Source organism: Tiliqua scincoides, chromosome 1, assembly GCF_035046505.1.
Source record: "Tiliqua scincoides isolate rTilSci1 chromosome 1, rTilSci1.hap2, whole genome shotgun sequence".
NCBI classification, from domain to species: Eukaryota; Metazoa; Chordata; class Lepidosauria; order Squamata; family Scincidae; genus Tiliqua; species Tiliqua scincoides.
Genome location: NC_089821.1, coordinates 209376321 through 209393102, shown reverse-complemented (window position 1 = coordinate 209393102; position 16782 = coordinate 209376321). Strand labels below are relative to the sequence as shown.

The window sequence follows — 16782 nt, the reverse complement described above, 5'->3', positions numbered from 1 at the left end:
TATAAGGTCTGTGGGCTGAATGTGGCCCCTTTTATAATTGGGCTCTTCCAGTTTGATACATTGGGCACTCTCATATCTTTAAAATATGATCAAGATCTGCATGTTTTCTTTTCTGTCATTTGCTGCTAATGAGTTTCTATGTGAGAAAAAATGCTTATTTCTAGCCATCATCTGCTAAATGATGTCATTTTCTGCTAAATGATGTCACTTTCATTCCACAGCAGGCACCATGAATGCTAACTTCAGGCCTCTGTATGAAATGAGTTTGACATCCCTGACCTAGACTGTAAGCTTTTGGGGGGGGGGGGTAAAAAACCTGTCTTTTCACTCAATGTAAAGCTACACATTGATGGTGCCATATAAATAAATATATACATTCCATGCAACTTCCATTCTCCACTGTTGCATTTAGTGTCAAAACTGTTTTCATAAATAACAAATTGCTGTCTGCTGAGAGATGGAAAACGTACATTTTAATTTACCCTATTATTGGGTAATGGGTTGACAAATATAGAAAGGAAATCTGCATTACCTGATACAAGAACAGCCAACTCTTGAGATAGATTCCGTGGGTTCTGCTACACAAGCTACCAGTAACTTGAAGAGATCTTTCAACATTGCGTTGATCATATTCTCATAGCCAATATCTACAGAAGAATTAAGGTTGTTGGTTTTGGTGTTCCAGATTTGCAGTGCAGAGGAATAATTTGTGACTGGGGAAGGTTTTACTGAAATTATACTGTAAACACTGATAAGAATGGCTGAATCCAGTACATTTGCCCTCAGCCAGTATTATATAGACCACTGACTAAAGACCCAGTCCTATCCATCTTTCCAGCGCCAATGCAGCTATGCCAGCGGGGTGTGTGCTGCATCCTGCAGTAGGGGGATAGTCACAGAGGCTTCCTCAAGGTAAGAGAACATTCGTTCCCTTACCTTAGGACTGCATTGTGGCTGCATTGGAACTGGAAAATTGGATAGGATTGGGCCCTAGTTCAGCAAAAGTGTTTATTTTATTTCCACAATTTCTTTCTCACCTTTTTATCTTAAAACAAGCACAAGGTAGCTCATAGCTGAAATGCATAAAATATTACTGTGCTCATGTTGGATTCTCTGTGTCTTGGTTAAAGTCATGCTGTGTGTGGAAAGTGGTTTGTGGCATTAAACACTGAGGTTTGGTTAACATTCTGAATCTTTTTTTTTTTTGGTCTTTTGAACTATTTGCAGTTTTGCTTTTTTTAAAACCTAAAATGCAGCTTCCTTATTTTCTTAAAGACTCCTTGTCTACTCTTTGTCTCTATCTGGTGTACCAACTATAAGCAGGGATAATGCAAAAGATTTTTCAGGATAATTATAGGGATGTTTGCTTGAGATTTAGTTTTTGTGCAGCAGAGAACACCAGTATAGTTATATGTTTGTAACTATACTAGATTTAGGGCCCAATACTATTCAACTTTCCAGCACTGGTGCAGCTGCAGTGCATCCCCGACATAAGGGAACAAATGTTCCCTTACCTTGAGGAGGCCTCTGTGACTGACTCGCCACCAAAAGATGCAGTGCACGCCCCACCGGCACAGCTGCATCAGCACTGGAAAATTGGATAGGACTGAGCCCTTAGAGTTCTATTATGCTGGATAGTTTGCTGTTGGGAAGAAGCTTCTTTCCCCAGTTCAGATAGGAGGGTAGCTTTTTATTGCGTTTTAGTGCACACACACAACAATTGCACTTTTTTTACTCAAACATAATTATCCTCTCTGGTTCTCTAATTATTATTGTATTGCCAATATTATTATTCTTACGACTAATTAGCACTGATCACGTAAATTGGAAAATACATTCTTTACCCACTCTCCTAGTGCATTAGCTAGTTACTGATTCATGTAAGACTCTTGATTATTCTGTTAACTATAAACACCAAGAGACATGTTTGTCCACAGTGATATTTGACTACTGAGAATAAATTGTTCGTACCTGAATGTATGAAACTTTGAATATGTTCTACTACCAGTTCACAAGAAAGGCCAATAGCATGCTTGAAATTAGCAGATGCCATGTCCCAGTAGGAATGATCACTGTGGCTGCGGTGGAGCCAAAGAGACATTGTAGGGAGTAGAAGATGTACAACAGCATAAATACCAAATCCAGGACCTGGAGGATTAAAAACAAACAAATAAACAACAACAAAAAACCAACACAAGCATGATAATGGACTTCTGTCTTCAAAAACACATCTAGGATCGCTCAAGCTGACATCTATGTCTTATACTCATTGGCCTTCTTTGTCCAGATTAACCAGAAATGAAAGCAGACTACAACAGAAGTGTCACTATCCAGGGAACTGCTCCATCTTTTAATACCTGCCTTTGCAGGGTCCCGTTAGGTCCCGTTAGGGAGAAGGGCGGGATAAAAATAAAGTTTTATTATTATTATTATTATTATTATTATTATTATTATTTGCACTTCCATGCAAATAAACTAATGGCAGCCTCCCACATTATGTTATCCTCCAAGCAGGGGTGTCCAAACTTTTTGGCAGGAAGACCACATCATCTCTATGACATTGTGTTGGAAACTGAGAAAAAATAATTAATTTACAGATATAATTTGAATAAATTTACATAAATGAATATATTACAAATAGAACGTATGAATGAATGAAGGTCTTGCAATAGCTCAAGGCCTATAAAATGCCTTGCACAAAGCAAGGCCAGCCTTTTCTTTGCTGCCGCTGATGCATCACAGACGTGAAACAGCAAGCAGTGGTGGAAGCCCTTATCCCACAGCTCACACAACAGGTCAAACAGTCACCCTCATGCTGAGAGCAGTTGCATCAGACAAGCATGGGCTCCAGCAAGTTTCCAGAGGTCCAGAGACTCATTGGAAACTGGGGGCTCCCTGCAGGTCAAATTGGGAGTCCCTGAGGGCCACAAGTGGCCCCTGGGTCAGGGTTTGGGCACCCCTGCTCCAAACTTTTGAGAAAGCACAAGTATAATGCCTGTAATTAGAACACATTAGGGTCCTGATTAACTCAGGAAGCAAGCATCTCATCCATAGCATTTATGATTGTCCAATGAAGTCATGCTCCAGAGTTTATTTATAGGGAAGTGAGGTCAGCTTCCAGGAGAAAGACCTTCTCAGTGGGAGTCCCAGGGCGCAATCCTATCCTGTGCTGGAACAGGTAAATCAAGAAGCTTGCGCTGTATCCAGCACAGGATAGGGGCCATAAGCAGCTTAGCCAAAGACCAGGGGAAACATTTCCCAAAGCCTCTGGGTAAGGGCTGCTGGCCCCAATGGGTCTCCTCGGACTTGTGCCACCACTGGAGGTTGCACAAGTCCGAGGAGAGAGGGGAACTGACAGATCCTAGCCCCGCCTCCCTCTTCTCACCCACCCGCTCCCAGGGCCACCCATCACCCACCCGCCCCCTGCCCAGGAACAACTCTCTCCCTCTTCCTCCCTGCCTCCCCCACGCCTACCTTTCATCCTCCCAAGGCAATGGGAGGAAGCTGGAGCAGTGACTTCTGTCAGCCTATGCAGGCCGGAGCTTTTGGGAGTGCCGGCCTGGCTTCCTTCTGAGGAGGTGCAAATGTACCTTATGGCACATTTGTGACCCTCCCAAGCCGGCCCAAGGGACTTGGGTTAGCCTAACTCGATGTTAGGATTGTGCCCCCAAAGTACTAGAATCTCTTTCAGAAAGCATCCCTAATCTGCTATTGTTGCAATCTCTTAGTCTGTAATTTGATGTTGTCTTTTTAAAATGTAATATTTGTTTATTTGCCTATTTTTACCATCTTCCTCCAAGGAGCTCAGGGCAGTGTACATGGTTTCTTCCCTCCTTTTGTCCTCACAACAACCCTGTGAGGTAGGTGAGGATGACTGTGACTGGCCCAAAGTCACCCAGGAATATTGTTTTTATACTATATTTAATTTCTATACACTACTCATAAAATTTGGTCTGTAAATTCAATCAATTACCAGGTATCTTGGTAACATCTCTCAACAGTTCAAAGAGCAAATCCAGAGTGGGAGGCTGGTGTTGACGTGGGCAGTTGGATATGGCAGTTGTCAACTCTTCTAACAGAATGATCCAGACATTGATAAGGCCTGGGGAAATAAAAATTTATCTGAGAAATTATGCATGAGTGATACAGTACATGCCTTTTTGCTAGATAATTTCTCTTTGTCCAGTTCAGTCGATTGAAAGTATAGAAAGTGACTGTGAGGTGTTGATCACTTGCTTCTGTCATCTTGATTCCCAGTAGAGATGGATTTGGACATTTATTAAGTGAACAGGAACAAACAAAAAATGATTGGAGTTCCTTATGTCTGCACTGGACCTCCCTTGTCAACCTTTCACATCTAGTGAAAAACTCTTTAGCAAAGATCATTCACTTCTTTCACCATTGTTGAAGAACTCCCATATTCTCACTGGGGCACTTGACATGAGTTTCAGTTATGTCCGATTCCTGTCTTTTAAAATTCCTTCAGTACGAATACGAAGTATGGGTGTGCACATGCCAACAGTGAAACGCCCCTTCATGGGAGTCAGAGTCACATGTGTATCCCACACCTGTGTCCCTGCAGAGCACTCTTGATAATGCAGAGCATCATACAGATCCTGCAAATTCTAGAATTGGGTTCCCTTATTTTTTGGCAGGATTGCAGTTGCTTTTAAACCATGGATCCACAGAAACTAGAGCTAATCAGCTGTTTATCTGGCAGGAAGGGGGGAGTGGAGGAGAGGCAGAACTGAGCCCCTTCAAATAACTGCTCAACAGGATTTAAGCTTTAAAGAAAGAGCTGTTTGACTGTTCTGGGAAATCCCAGGCAACATCCCATCCTGATGGGAATACCTGCTGAGAAGACTACTTCCTTATGCGTATGTGCTCTAACTGGATCAAAACATTATACTGATGGTGTTAACTCACAGAGAGAGAGAGAGAGAGAGAGAGAGAGAGAGAGAGAGAGAGAGAGAGAGAGAGAGAGAGAGAGTACTACACAAAGTATCATGATACTAAGAGCCCAATCCTAGGCATGTGTACTCAAAAGTAAGCCCTATTATAGAGAATGGGTAAATGCGGGTAGGATTGCATCCTAATACTTTTGAGACAATTGATAATCTCAACCTTTCCATTCTACTGAATTTATCTCCTGTCAATGAAAGTGATGTCAGATTGCAATTTGTGTTTCCCAAAGGAGGATACATTTTCTGTGTATCCAAACGTATGGAACAGAGATAGAAAATGCCCTCGTCCTATCCAAGAAGCCACTTTGGGTAAGTACCATTTAGAGAATTACATAAGTGCTAGTGAGAGCTCGTGCCTCTTTAAAATCACACAGTCATTTTTTCTTCTTACCTGTGTTGTCATCAAAATCAGAAAGGACACACTCAATGCCGTCCTCACTACTAGCGGATCGCTCCTGTATTCTCTGGGGTAAGTTGGCAAGTCTCCCACTGAGAAACATAGGCTTCAAGGGCATTTTGTAGATTTTGGCAAGCAACTGGAAAAAAACAAACACAAAAACAAATATAAAGTACTGGGATATGCGCCAGCACGATACCATGTGACTCAGTTTAATTCCTAAATTTCATGTGGAAGACTCAAGAGTGAAGGAATGGTTTGTTAAAACATTTGGAGATTTTAGCATAAGGAATTTTGCCAGTGCTGCAATTCATGCTATAATGTTACAATTACAAGTCAGTTGAGCCATCTGCAAAAAAGGAAATGAGCAATGTGGTGCATGGTTGCTAGCATATTGCATTTTATCCCATACAGCTGTGACACCTAGTTCAACATGGGATTTTCCATATTTGCAAGGGATCAGCGTGGATTGTGCATGGGGAGCTGAGTCTCATTGTACTGATCAAATGCACACAAGACCTGGATCAAAGTGTCTGTCACCTGTGGTGAGTAATCGGGCAATATGTTTTGCGTTTAAGCAGAAGAGACAGATGTCCACCAATTATTAGGAGCAGTAGTGCTTTCCTCTGCTTGCTCAGGCAGGAAAACATTATAGAGCACTGTGAGATTTGCACATATTTGCGCACCCCCACTGCTACTGAAATTCCCCCCCAAAAAGAAATTCATGTAAAATTGTATTTTGTAATGCAAACATTAGAAATGTTTTCAGCAGCTGCTAGTAGTTCAAAATCCTGAGCAATGATATTTTCACAAGTGATGTTAAGATACCATTTTAGTCTGGAACACATCACTCATCTGGGTGCAGACTACTTCATGCAGTGGGCTACTGATATGATGTGGCTCACCAGGAGGGCTCAGGGCTTATCTCCACATTGCAGTGACCAGTGCAAAAAGTCAGCAGACACAAGCCTCACTTCATAGTACAGACCTCTCAGGGATGCAGTTCTGAGCAGCTTGCACGGGTCATTCGTTCCATGTGAAGTTGTCACAGAGGACAACAGCATCATTGAACACACCTGAGAACACCGTCGGAGGTAATCAAGAGCAGGAAGGCACAAGTCTGTAGATGTGGATCCTGATCCTGGCAGACAGTTGCCAATCTCCTTACAGTCTGCTTCTCCTGTTAAGGGGGAAAGAAAAATTGAGAAAGAACATCAGTGCTCCAGGCAATGAGGTTACAGGTTCAATCTCATTCTTCATGACTGTTCCGTTTCCAGAACTCATGTGGATAGCAAAAATCATACTAAAGCACATCCATTTAAAAAACAATGTCCTTGTTTTGTTTGTACTGTATTGTATTGTTTGTATTGTCTTGTTGATGTATGTTTGTGAAAAAAAAAATCTTTAAAAAAAAGTCGCTCAGTGATTTAAAAACAACCTTGCTGACCTTTTGTAATGTAAGGCAATCAGTCTCTCTCCAGGTGCTTAGAAAGGCTTCATTGCGAGGCAGCGACCCCTCCCTTCCCCGGAAGCCCAGAGAAAGAATGGAAGAAGTGATTATGACTTGCACTCTTTCAAGTGCTCAGAGGGAAGGGAGGAATCATTTGCCTGGCTGTTCTAAGTGCCTGGAAAGAGAAAGATTGAAGGATTGTCTACCAGCTGCCCTCTCCCCGATTAATGAAGCTATTGTTAAACGTCTTTTTTCCTTTGATTTAAAGGACCCGTCTCATTGCGTTGAGGTAAAATCGCAGGTAAATTAGGTTATACCTGTATTATGAGCTGGTATGGTTACTATGGAAGCCAGTTATTCATTTCTAACCCACATCCCCCAAAATATCTAGTTTATGACAGTTAACTGGAAAGACAGAGGTAGAAAGAATCCTGTCAGTGCAGAAACTAGGCATAATGGATGCAGCTTTGCTTGCACAGAGGGCTTCTCGTGGAGGAGACACAAGCACCCTGATTGCTGCAGCAGCACAATACTCATTCTAGCCTAGACAGAACTCTCACTCCAAGGGCGCCTTCTCTGTGCCTTATTTTCACACCCAAATTGACACATTTTGTGTCTTACTGGTATACAGGCAATGCACAAAAGAAGGGTGCCTCATGAAGGAAACTGGAGGAAAGCCAGTCGCTGAATGCTTCAATGTGCGGTGTGGGAGGGCAAATGTTCTTGCTGCCATGTAAAGCATTTCATTGTTCAAACAGTTGCACTACTCTAAATTCCCTTGGTGGTTCTTCTAGTTGAGAAATGCAAGGAAGAAATATACTTGCATCCTGCCTTTTGAAAAATTACACACCACACCACTCCACACTAATTACCAAGAAGAAGCCTTTGATTATTCATCTCAGAGAGTTCTGAAAGTATTTGCAGAGTTTTGGCAAACATGAGTGAAATGAAGACATAAAAGAGGACTGTGAGCCCAATCCTAGCCACATCGATTCAGAAGTAAGTCCCATTGTGTTCAGTGAGGCTTACTCTCATGAAAATGCATACAGAATTGGTCTGTGTCTCTGAGCAGCAAATGGAAAAAAGGACTCGTTTGGTCCATGTGAAAACAGACTAGAAATACCATCCCAGCAGTCTTGGAACATCCAAATTTTTCTGAGAAATTAGAGCAGAACTTCATAATAGCTCCCTGAGTACATCTGCTTAATCACAGAGCCAAACTGTTAATGCACATTCAATGTTCCCAGAACTGCACACATTTAAAATGCGTAAAATCTAAAACAAGCATTTCTTGATTTAGACTGCTGTTTGGTATAGAGGCCCGCCATCTGCCACTTCAGATCTATTTTTTACTTTTCCCAGAAGAGAATTCTGAAAGTACACACTTGTTTTATCAAAGTTTAAACAAACAAAAAGCATTACCCAGTCCTTTGACAAACTTCATAAGGCACATGATATAACTGGTGGCCGCATTGGCAAAAACCTGGATGTTGTCTGTATTTAGAAATGCTTCAAAAACATCAAACACAGGAGCCTGGCATTTTCCTGAAGAAACATGAAGAGGTACAAAGCTGGTATAGATACACATGAAATGTCTCAGATAAAAGAACCCTTGCCTACCCTCCAAACAGCCCAGCAGTTTCAACGTGGAATTTCTAATAGAACTATGTGTGTGTAGTCCCCAACAGCTGCAAGCATATGTCCCCAGTCATAAGTGATTATTTACAAACAGACCTGTGCTGACACTGTTTAGCAAGGCAATGTGTTTTGGGAGTGTGGGCTCGTACTCTGCTGAAGTAGCATCCCAGCTCCATCTGCTGGGCGTTAGTAGTTACTGTACCTAATTTGGTCAAGTTTTTTCTTTGGGTCCATCCAGTCAGGTTCAGGCATTTTTCATCAACCTGCTTGTACTTGTCCTCCTCACCTCCCCCACCTGCCAATTTGGTTTAATTCCCTTTATTTTGGATTTTTAATACATCAGTTACATTCTACCTCTTTGTCTGCCTATCATTCACAGGTACTTCAGAGGGTTGCCTTGCTACAGTGGTTTTGATTTTTAATACGAATACCTGATGTTCAGTGTTCTCAAGGAGGGCTTTTTTTCCTAGATCCCTCCCCTGCCTCTGTAGCCTGAGGTGGATGTAGCAGATAGAAGCTACCAGCCCCCACCATTCAACTGCTGACCCAGTAAAAAGGGAAGTGGAGAGCTGGAAGGGCTAACCACTAGAAGCTACTCGCCTTGGTCAGCCTGCCCTCTTCCGGTACCTTCCCTGATAGTTACCAAAGGTAAACAAAACTAATTCAGAATAAGACTCTCCTCCAGCCCCATTGTACAGTTTATATATAATCTTAAATTGGCACAATATTTTATGAAAAAATTACTAATCATACAAATACTAATTACTGTGCACATTTTACAGATAGAGTCAGCAGATTATAGTATGGAACAAACAAACTGTGCATGGGTGGCAAATCTAATGTGTGATGCAATCACCAAGCGGATAATTAGGCAGATTTAAATCCCTACGGGGATTTAAATAACCTGCCTATGTAAACCGCCTTGAATAAAGTCTGAGGAGAAATCTGACGACCAAGAAAGGCGGTATATAAATACCTGTATTATTATTATTATTCAGTGCCACTAGAAGTAGTGACTAGAGGCTAGGAAAAGCCCAAAATGGAGTGATCAGTGGTTTTGATGTTGCTTTTGTCTATGATAAATAATCTTAAACATCCTCGATGGTTTTTGTAACATCACACCAAAAATTAGAGAAGAGTCTTGCTAGTTTTACAAGTAACAGTGGAAAAGAAACCTTGTCATCAGTTTTTCAGTCTTTTGGAAAAATTGTTATGGTCACTGAAAAGATCTGTCAGAACTGACTAGTGGTTCAAAACATTAACACAGTTCCAATCCACCAAAAACGTCAGCCATGAATTACTGTAGCTATTCAAAAACTCTCATTTTAAAAAACTCTCAGAAGTGGGAGAAAAGGATACAGCAATGTCTTACCCATTGAATACTCTCCAACAAGATATTCCTTCGCCTCCAATTTGCTGCTACTATGAACGGTTTCTAAGGCACTGAACAATGGCCTCCAGCCTGACTGGATCCGTGTTGAGCACACCTCCACCAGCTCACCTATCGATGTAACCACCTGGCACAATCAAAGCATAGAAAAGTATTGTAAAGAAAATACTTTGCACAGAGAAGAAAACAGTGTTTTCCTATATGCTACAGAATAAAGCTAAGTATTTGGTGGGTTGCTATGGATCATTTTGGCAGGAGGGCCACATCATCTCTCTGACACTGTGTTGGAGATGGAGAAAAAAAGAATTAATTTACATTTAAATTTGAATGAATTTACATAAATGAATACATCAGAAATGGAACTTATATGAATGAATGAATTTTACTGAGCTTATTTATAATGCACATGAGAACTATAATACAGGCATGTAGAACTACATGAGAACTAGAAACTGTTTGCCACACACCTCTTGCACAGTGAAAACATACAGACTAAGCCAGAAACACATGGAGGCATAAGTTGTTCAGAGGCAATGGGGGGGGGAGAGTAAAATAACGCAGAGGGAAAAGCTGAAAAAACACGGAGACTATAAGAGGACTTGCTCTAAAATGCTTGCCTGGCAGCCGTGGGCCAGCACAGGTTCTAGCAGTCTCTGAGAGGCCAGAGACTCATTGGAGACTGGGGGCTCCCTGAAGGTTAGATTGGGGATCTGCGGGAGCCGCAAATGACCCCTGGGCCTGGGTTTGCCCACCCCTGCTATAGAGAACCAAACATGATTTAATAAAAAGCATTTGTCAATAACAATTTTCTAATTGCTGCATGTGTGTTTGTGCGTGTGCACACATACCAATCTATGTCATAACCATCCAAATTTTATGCAAAGAAAATTCAAATTCTGAGACTTGCATCTACCATGAAAACTTTGCTATACTGTTTATTAATTTATCCCACTTTGACTAACCAGGGGACAGAGCAAGCTATTCAGCAGGTGCTAAAGCCAAAATATCTCTGGCTGCAATTTTCACTGACCTGTTGACTGATTTTGCAGATTCACAATAGTGCATTGCCCTCACTACTAAAAACGTTTCTCTGCAGCCATGATGAAAAGACACTTGATTTTTTCTTTTAAAAGTGAATGCTGAGAATTCAGGTCCCACCCCCACCCCACCCCAAAAAAGAAATAACTAGCAGGTGTCTGCACTAGTACTGAACTGCAAGTGAAAAAGAGCCTTGCACACAATCTGCTCTCAGCAATCCTGGTTAATGAAAATTATAATAAGAGTCAGAGTTATCACTAATTTAACTTATAACTTGATGGCAGACACCATTGCCATAGTAATCAAGATTGTCCTTGCCTGATCCTGGACATCCTCGTCACAGAGCTCCAGTTGCATAATACGCTCAAATGGACGGAACAGTGTCTCGTTAAAGTGAAAATGAGGGGGCTCATTCCAGTCCGTCAGAATCTCTGTTAGGATGTCATGGATGAAAGAGACAGCTTTCTGGGAAACATGTCTTTCTTTATGACAGGCAGCCTGCAAATAGAGAGAGTGAAGAGCTAAATGTTAGCCCTGGAAAAACAGTACTTTACAACAGGAATTAGCAGGCAATATTAAAGGAAAAGGGGGAATCTAGCTTTAAAAATAGCTACAGTCTACTGGAAATGATCTTCAAAACCAGTGTGCTGCAGAGGAGAGTTTTGTGTGGACACACAAAAGGCAGTTTCAAATTCCTTAGAGGATGGTACAGAACAAGTTGCCAACAAATAACATGTGGATTAAAAATATACTATAGCGTGTTTTCTAAACAGGCTTAGAAGTGCATCTAATTAATTTTTTATTTTACAAAGCAAGGAATATTGTGAACAAATGCCATACTTAGTATTCCACAAAAAACAGCATCAATATATGTTGCATTACTAGGTAAAACCCCTGGGGGCTGGGGATAAGAATAGGCCCTCAGTTTGGCTGTACTTGTTGTAAGAGGTGACTAAACAGCCACCGGGTAGATGGGATTCGTTAGCCTGGGAAGGCAGCTCATCTGAGAGAAGGAAAACTCTGATCCCAAACCTCCACTGCCTTGTGGCTACATTTAGTTATGGAAAAGGCTTCATGAGTCAACCTCAAGGCAAAACCTGGAGCTGGAGTCCCTGAGGCAGTTCATGCCTGAACACAATCACGTTCTGGCAACTCCTGTGACGCTACTGGAACCAACCGTATTGGCTTCTGCCTTTCCATTGGACTATTTCAGCAACATGGAGAGGGGGGATTTGCTGCATGGGTCTATCCTCCATATCTACTTTACCCAGGCTTCGCGCACTGGAGAGGACATTGTTCCAGAACCACTATTCAGAGCGAGATACCATAGTCTTCCGAGACTGAAGGATGCCAACCCACTAGGTATGAAGATGTTATATTACCACCTATATTAATAGGTATACTGAGAGAAAATAGGTAATGGGTCTCTATAACTTGAAGATGTTTTCACAGTGAGCTATGCAGGTTCTGCTTCACTGGCCCTAACTTATTATTGTTAAGTATTTATATAGCAATTCAGATGTGCTCTAAGACATGGATTATAGCAGGAGTCCTTTAAGACCTCTGCAAGATAGGCAAAGATTATCCCCATATTGCAGATGGGGGGGACGGGGACTAAGAAACAGTGAAACTCATTACTAGTCACAAAACAACAGGGCAAACAGAACTGCTATATCACCAAGGTCTCATGAACACATTCTACATGCTATAGGCTGGAAACAGAACAGCAGGAGATTCAGACAGCTTCTGCTTTACCATTTTCTAGCCCCATTTAGCTTATGTCTGAGCAATGCTTTAGAGACCAATGGCTATGCAAGTCCCCTCATATAAAACTATTTTTCTCCAAAGCAACAGGGTATAATCTTTCTTACATTTCGTTCATAGGTATGCCATCTCTTTAAATAATGCCAGCATTGCCCTTCGCAATTTTAATATAATATCCAAAAGCATGATGCAGGATCTTTTTCTTCACTATTCGTCTCACCTCCACTAGATGAGGTGCCACTAAGTTCCAGAAGCGCATGAGATGGAGTAAAGGACGAGATTTACTCCTTACAATTCGGAGCATAGCACCTCCTAGACGGAACAAATGGAGCGCGCTTCTCCTGTCCTGGGTAGATTTTACTTCTCCTATGAAAAAACACACAGTCACGGAGTACCTGTTAATATGAATAAAAGCTTAATATCAAACACAAACAAAACAAAAGCCACTTGAACCTTTCTTCTGCTATGACTTCCAAGCTAGAAGCTTACCTGGCATTGCCAAGGAGTAATCAACAGTGTCTGTAACCGAATGAAAGAGCTGAGACTGAGAAGCCTTCTTCAGCTGATACAGGAAGCCTCCTAAGGCCATCAGATTCAACTTGTCAACAGCATCTTCAAACAGCCTGCAGAAAGAGAAGCAGAATATACAATTCAACACAGTCAAGACATAAAGACTCACTTTTAATTATTTAAAATCAATCAATCAACTGGGTCAAGCAACTGCTTCACCATATCCAGTACAGTCAGCCTTTGGCGTCTGCAGAGGTTCCCCGAAACCCCGCAGATGCTGAAACACATGGGTAACTCACCTTACGCAGGGCTCTCACCTTACCTCCGTTCACAACTGGAAGCACCCACTGGTTGCATCCGTGCAAGCTCTCCAGGCCTAAGAACACCTCTTGAAGGTATTGGAAAGGCACTTTCAGACAAACCAGAAGTGCCTTTCAGACACCTGCAGGAGGAGTTCTGAAGCCTGGAAGGTCAGGTGGGGCCCTCCATCACAGGTTCAGAGGTCGCGGTGAATCAAATCTGCTGAACCTGTGGATTAAAAGGATCTCTCTATACATGTGTGAATTAAGTGTGTGTACATTTTTTTGAGATGCTCTGTAAATGTCCATATTTGGACATTTGTGAAACTTATCTGGAAATTGCAGTACTCATGTGTGAATATCAACATTTGCCAAATTTTGGACATTCCCATGAAATGTACTTAAGATTTCTTGGAGAAACCCATGGTAATTCTCAATGCACAGTTGTCAGTACCTGTCAGCCTGGGTCGAGAGGGTGAGAATTGCCTTGGCTGCGCTACTTCCATTCATCAAGCTGCCTCCACGAAAGTCAAAAGTTCTTCCTTTGCTGCCTTCTTTGATGAGCTCCTGAATGGAAACTGGCTGAATGACAGGGTTGTTGCTCAGTGTGGTCTCTTGCTCCAGGGTCAATTCTTGAGGAGAGTCTGTAGGTTGATCTTCTCCCTGTAGCCCTCCTGTGGCCTGTTGGGCCTGAGTAATAGTGACAGGTGGCTGAGACGTGCCATCACTGAAATGAGCATGCTCCAGAGTGCTGATGTATTCACATACTCTGAAAAAAAAAAACAAGAAAGTGAACCATGAGAGAGGATTCTGCAGATTTATTTCGTGCTGTTCCATATTCATTCCTTAAAGAGTGTCTGCAGTAATCCTTAGAATGAAAAGCAGTTTTGTAAGCAGGTAATTTGCAAGTAGCATCCAATGATTAAAACAATAGTTTTTTCCATTATAGCAGCAAGCAAACCTTAAGAGCTCACCCATCACTAGTCACAGTAGACTATATTCACTTCCAGTCCTCAGCAGGCACCATGAATGCTGTTCAACCTGCTGTATGAAACTAGTTTGAAAGCCCTGTTCTAGAAGGTTCCAAACAAAGCTCTGAGTGGGCACAGATTCCATGTGTGACTGCACAGAGACTATATAGAGCTATCCTTTATAAAAAGAGGAGTAATAATCTGTGTTCTTTTTGTAGTACACCCTTACTGTCTACTTGCTTTTATGGAGTTAGGATAGTCTTTCCAAAGGTAAACAGAAAGTTAGGCAAGCTGCAGCCAGAGTCTAGTCAAGTATAAAGAAAGCTGAATAGAAATATGGCCTAAAATTGGCTCAAAATGAACATACAGTTTCTGACTTCATACCTAAACACATGTGGCCAGCAGTCTTGATTATGGCTTCCCATCTCCAGTCCCACATTGAGAATGGCATCCATGCACAAAACGTGAGCTGTGTGCAGGCAGATCCCTTGGACTTTCCCCATTTGCTCCAGTTTTTGTTCAACCTTCTGTTTCACTATTCCGTTACAAATGTATAATAAAAAAGATTGAAAGAAAAGATTATCACTAAGGCAAGAGACATGAGAATTTCAGTGTAGAACAGGTCTTTTTACTGTATTGGAGTGGTTGGAGGGGAAAAAAAACCACATATACTCAACTTTCTTTGGTTTGATTGAACAAGAGGAAAATTCAACATGTAAAATAAGCAGTTCCCACATATCTTATTCCATCACTAGTTGCAGCAGATTTTCTAGCCTCTAATTTTTTGGCCACAACGCTTCACACACTTACTTGGGGGTAGGTTTCACTGCAATCTACGTTAGGTTACAGACTATATCTTATCCAATAGGATTTTTTATTTTCACTCTCAGATCTATATATAAGCTTTTGTTTCTCTGCTAAAACCAGTGGCGTCGCTTGGGGGATGTGGGCCGCACTGGGTGACGCACAACAGGGGGTGACGTGCACCGGGGGGATGACGCGCTAAAATCGCGGTTTAAGGAGCAACCCCGTCGTGCCATACACCGTTGGATGTGGAATTTCCAGCGGAATGCAATGCAAAAGACCAGACAGAAATAGCTCCTTTCCTTCAAAAGTTATGGCCAAAAAACCGAAAGAAAAAAAATGCATGGAGCCCTATGGAAAGTGAAACTGAGCCGTATCACGCGTTTACTCGCAAGTAGGTGTACTTGCCATAGTCTGTCGGAAAGGGCAGGCTGAGAGGAATCCAATGACACCAGAATAGTCCTGATTCAATGAATGTAGCCCCCCAAAAACACCCAAGAAGGAGGACCCTTCCTCCTAGCTGCGAGTATACTGAGCCCTATGGAAAGCGAAACAAAGCCTCGTGGCCACGTTTACTTGGGAGTAGGCAAACTTGCCTTAATCTGTCGGAAAGGGCAGGCTGAGAGGAATCCAATGACACCAGAATAGTCCTGACCCAATGAATGTAGCCCCCCAAAAACACCCAAGAAGGAAGTCCCTCCCTCCCAGCTGTGAGTGTATTGAGCCCTATGGAAAGCGAAATGAAGCTACGTGGCCACGTTTACTCGTGAGTAGGTGAACTTGCCTTAGTCCATCGGAAAGGACAGGCCGAGAGGACTCCAACAACATCAGAATGGTCCTGATCCAATGAATGCAGCCCCCCCAAAACACCTGAGAAGGATGTCCCTCCCTCCCAGCTGCTAATGTATTGAACCCTATAGAAAGCGAAGCTAAGCCACATAGTCACGTTTACCCACCAGTAGGCAGACGTGCCTTGGCCTGTGATCAGGCCAGGCAAAGGGGAATGTGAGGAAACTAGGATGGTCCTGATTGGACAGAACTGGAGCGCAACAAATGCTCCAGAAGGCAGCCTCCCCCCCCATTAAAAAGGACAAAAAAAAGAGGTTTGAACTGGTAAGGGGAATGTTTTCTATTTTGCACTTGTAAAGTCAGGTGAGTCTTTATCTTAATATGCTTGAAATAGAAGAAATTTAAACTGGGCACTGGGGAGGGCTGAAAATCTCACTGATTCTTTTTTTGGGGGGTGTTATTGCAGGCAGACTACAGAGAAAATTCACTTGGTGGAACAGGGCTGGCTCCCCCTTATTTAATTATTTCTTTTATTTTAATTTAATTATTTATAATTATTTATTTCAATTTGCTTGAGGATGTCACTTCTGGCCATGACATCACTTCCAATGGGTCCTGGACAGACTGTCATGCTAAAAAGTGGGTCCCGGTGCTAAAAGTTTGAGAACTGCTGCAATAAGGTGTTGGTAAGTTGACACGGTGTGTGTGTGTGTGTGTGTGTGTGTGTGTGTGTGACTCTACAAGTTTTCAAAATCACTAAAATCAGAG

General features: G+C 42.1%; 1 protein-coding gene across 1 annotated transcript in view; it reads right to left on the bottom strand.

Annotated features, from left to right (window-relative positions):
* The window catches only part of ARFGEF3 (ARFGEF family member 3), an 82633-nt gene that overhangs the window by 12064 nt on the left and 53787 nt on the right, over positions 1–16782 (bottom strand). The window contains exons 18-29 of the mRNA XM_066611238.1: positions 14806–14956; positions 13905–14219; positions 13131–13264; positions 12862–13007; positions 11196–11375; positions 9822–9966; positions 8234–8356; positions 6438–6541; positions 5356–5500; positions 3974–4102; positions 1972–2148; positions 533–647 (exon numbers count right to left, since the gene is read on the bottom strand). Coding sequence (XP_066467335.1) covers positions 533–647; positions 1972–2148; positions 3974–4102; positions 5356–5500; positions 6438–6541; positions 8234–8356; positions 9822–9966; positions 11196–11375; positions 12862–13007; positions 13131–13264; positions 13905–14219; positions 14806–14956 — 1864 coding nt within the window. The remainder of the gene's footprint in view (positions 1–532; positions 648–1971; positions 2149–3973; positions 4103–5355; positions 5501–6437; positions 6542–8233; positions 8357–9821; positions 9967–11195; positions 11376–12861; positions 13008–13130; positions 13265–13904; positions 14220–14805; positions 14957–16782) is intronic.